Below are 3,871 nucleotides of genomic sequence, written 5' to 3'. Positions count from 1 at the left end.
TCCATTTATCACAGTCAGAAACTGTAACAATAGAAATTATTTTGGGTTTTACAAATTTCTGTTGGTGTTTGACACACCACCATCTGTTTGTGTTTTTAGGCAGATTTTTGACACTAAATTTAAGACGTTTCAGCTTTGTCATGATCGCACAGTCCCTATATTTAGTTGATACACAGCAGCAGATTTATCGATTCATGGACGTTAAAAACCATTATAATAACAAAGTTCTGCAGTATTCCCATTTAATAGACAGTCAAAAAAAAAAACATCAAGAAAATGTACATACAGTTATGTATTGCAAATCTAAAAGCACTCAATTTCAGAAGTAATGCAGACACCCATAAATAGTTATGTGTTAATTAAGTGTGGGAATCAAACCAGCGAGCGGAATCAGTTTGTAACCATGACGACGTTATTTTACGTTTCTGCCAGCTAAAGATGTTGTTTCAACATCAGCGGTGTTTATTTGGATCCTACTGAACTTTTAAAAAAAATTAACGTACAAAGATCACTGATAAATGTTAGCTGGAATTGTAAATATAAATATTTACCCTCTTCATCTTTAAATAACCGGATCCTTCGTCTGCATGCACCGGGCCGTGGTCACCTTTGGAAAGTGTCTGAATGCTGTGAGATGTGTTTTATGGTCTGAAGGGGCCCGGGCATGTTCCTACCGCCTGAGATGACCTCCACTCTACAGAGGTGCAGCGTCTCTTTCTCTCCTCCACTCAAAGCCTTGTAAACGGCGCCCTCTGTCGGGCTCACCGCGTATTAAAAGTCCCGTTTCGGCTCGTTCTACACGGGCTTAAATTGTGTAACACAGAAGGAAGAAAAGGAATCAATGCTTGTTATCAGTTTTTCCCCACACGGATGTTGGGGTTAAGAAGAGGATCTAAATTTGGGTCTGAGCCGGCGGACGCACGCCCAAGTTTAGCCATGATGATTATCAACGTAAAGAATCCCAAAACTCCAACCAGAAGAAGCATGAAGACGCGCTGCTTCCAGGACAGAGACGTCCGCTTTCCACCTGTACGATTTCTGAAAAAAGATTTTTTAAAAATTAATAAAAATGACATTTGTGGTGATTTTTTCTTTGAGACAATAAAAGAGAGCTCTGGGTCGACAGCAGATTAAAACACTAACTTGATAATCTGAGCAAACCAACTTAACGTTGGCCGTCGCCGGTACTTGTCATCATCAAAGTCGATCTGTGTGACAGAGCTGTGACCGACGTCCCGCGTGTCGTAGATCTTTCTGGGTGACGATGCTGGAAAATGACAACAAATTAGTTTCTTAATCTGTCAACATAGTCTGTTAAATGTTCAGCATGTGCACACAAATATGACCGACAAAAAGATTTGAATGTTTCAGAGTATTTAAGGATGGATTTAAAATTTTCTTTCAAACATAACGCAATAAACAATTATCAAAAAATGGCCGAACTTAACGAGATATGGCCCAAAGTCACTTTCTGTTACATATTTCTAAATATATATTTATAATAATTTCTTTAGATATAAACATAATAATTACGTTTTCTGTATAGTTATCGGGACATTTTAATTCTAATAATGTTTTAAATAAATAAAATTTTAAAATTCGCTATTTCTCTGTCTATAAGCTCATTTTAGGTCATTTTCTTGCATTTGTTGGACATTCATGACAAGTCGCTGATTGCCTTTTTTTAAACATGCTTTTGATATAAATGAAAACAATTTACTCCTGTTACAAATTTTCAATTGCTTACAAACGGTATTTAAAATAGTAACAAGAAAAGTGATGTTGATCCAGTTTTCAAAGGGTTAAAAGCGGTCAGCGAGCAGATTCAGAGGGTTTTACCTGCGTGTAGTGTGATCGTGTCACAGGCTGTAGTGTTATTAAAGTTGACCACAGCGTGCTCCTGCATGTTTGGATCTCCATTTTTGCGAGGACCTCCGAGGTCGTCCTGCGCTGGAGGCGAGACAGAGTTTGGCGCGGCGCTGAGGCTGGTGCTGTAAGAGTGGCCGGGGTAAATGTTACTTTGTTCTTGTGCTGTGCAAAGAGAAAAAAAGAGTTTTGATAAAACCACTCCAATATTTTTTGGAAAATGATAATAATAATAATAATCATAATAACAATAAAGTTTATTTTTATAGCAGTAAAAGACAGGACATTTAAAAAAGCAATAATACAACACTAAATACAAATATAAAAACAGACACATAAACGGTGTGTAAGTGTTCTGTGTTTGTGAGTATTTATGTGCTCAGTGTGTCCTTTAATTTACGATTTGTCCACTTAAAAACGCACATATGTCTTAACCGACTAAAAAGTAAATATTAAGACTCACCATCAAACGTTGACCAGTCAGTATAATCGGTGACATCGTTCGCTGAGGTCTCCTCAAGAACCCCAATGGGCTCTTCAATCTGTCACAGATGACATCTTCATTAAATCTCAGAGTGTCACATCTGTAAGATTTATTCTTTAAATGCAACCAGAAAATGTGCGTTTTCCTCTCACTTAATTTATTGTCAGCAGTGTTCATTCTTTTAATAAAAAACACGACCTAATGGTTATTAATTACAGTTTTTCCATGAATAATAGACAGACGACATGATGGCACCAACATCATGAATCACCAACTGTGACAATATCAACATGCAAAGACATGGCAAAATAATAGTTAAAAAACACAAAAAAAACATGACTGAAATCTTTTTATTTTTGCTGACAAAAAAAGAGTAGACAAAATATTCTAAACTGTTTTTTTTTCGCCACCAGCAGCACATAATCAGAAAGACACGGACAAATTTATGCTAAAATTAACAATTACAATAACAGGGTTTGAGAGAAAATATGTGGTGATATTTGGGCCTATCTTTTCTACTATATTTAATTTTATAGAGTATTGGGCCCAAAGCCAGCTGCAAACCACTTCAGCTTAAAATAAATACGGAAATAAGAACATGCTCCGTGTCTGGATGTATTAAATTGATTGATCAAATTCTGCAAAGCTGCATTCCTGCTCCTTCAACATATAATGAAACCATAAAATCCTATGTGAAATAAGTTTGACTTAAGCAACAAAATTATTGGTTTTGGCTCAACTAGACTGTAATGTTTAATATAATCTTGATAACTAAAAAAAAGACAAGTTTAAATTTCATGTCATTTTCATTCAGATCAGTTTTCATTGACTAAAACCAAAACAGTTACTGTTTTTGACTAAAATAAGACTATAGACTAAATATAACAAAAAAAACTAACAGAACATTTGACATAGGATTAAAATTAAATGAAAGATTTGCTGACAAAGTTAATATTAAAAGACTGTCTGATGGTTACGAGATCACCAAACAAATGTTTCTTACCAGCGGCAGCCCCAAACCTGCTCTGGCCCAGTTCACTGACGACAGCTGCTCTTTCAGCACATCAGCGATCGGGCTGGCGAGGTTAGAGGGGGGAAACACTGGACCCTGACAGGTGGGACACTGGTATCCCGCTGGAGCCGTGTGGAGCGGCAGCCGAGAGGCCAAGTTATTGAGACAGGACCAGTGAAACACATCTGTGGAGGGAAAGAAACGTTGAACGCCTAGCAGACCGGAAATATGACATTTCATCGTTTTGCATTCGTAGATGTATTTAGCAATAAGTAGAAAAATGTTGGTGCAATTCTGCTGAACAATTTCGATATACATCAGCGGCTTTCCAGGTTAAAAAAATACACTGAATTAGAATTAATCCAAGTATACCTAATAATGTACTTATTAGCAATGTACAAAAAGTACGCTATTTTGATGTACTAACGATGGTCTTCATGCATTAATGTCATACATGCTACTAAACACATAATAAAACACAATTTAGTATTACTTGACTGTAGTATTTT

At 36.5% G+C, this 3,871-nt stretch overlaps 1 protein-coding gene across 1 annotated transcript; it reads right to left on the bottom strand.

Moving 5' to 3' along the window:
* Window positions 1-228: 228 nt before the first annotated feature.
* LOC121938027 (zinc finger protein-like 1) lies at window positions 229-3,602 on the bottom strand. The gene is made up of 5 exons (XM_042481318.1): window positions 3,354-3,602; window positions 2,330-2,408; window positions 1,840-2,031; window positions 1,144-1,267; window positions 229-1,038 (listed from the first exon to the last, which is right to left on the bottom strand). Exons 1-5 carry the CDS (start codon window positions 3,600-3,602, stop codon window positions 852-854), a joined length of 831 nt encoding a protein of 276 aa, XP_042337252.1. The 3' UTR covers window positions 229-851.
* Between the last annotated feature and the right edge of the window lie 269 nt (window positions 3,603-3,871).

Source organism: Plectropomus leopardus, unplaced genomic scaffold (genome assembly GCF_008729295.1).
Source record: "Plectropomus leopardus isolate mb unplaced genomic scaffold, YSFRI_Pleo_2.0 unplaced_scaffold28233, whole genome shotgun sequence".
NCBI lineage: Eukaryota > Metazoa > Chordata > Actinopteri > Perciformes > Serranidae > Plectropomus > Plectropomus leopardus.
Note: the sequence above shows the minus strand (reverse complement) of the source record. Positions and strands in the feature narration are given on the sequence as shown.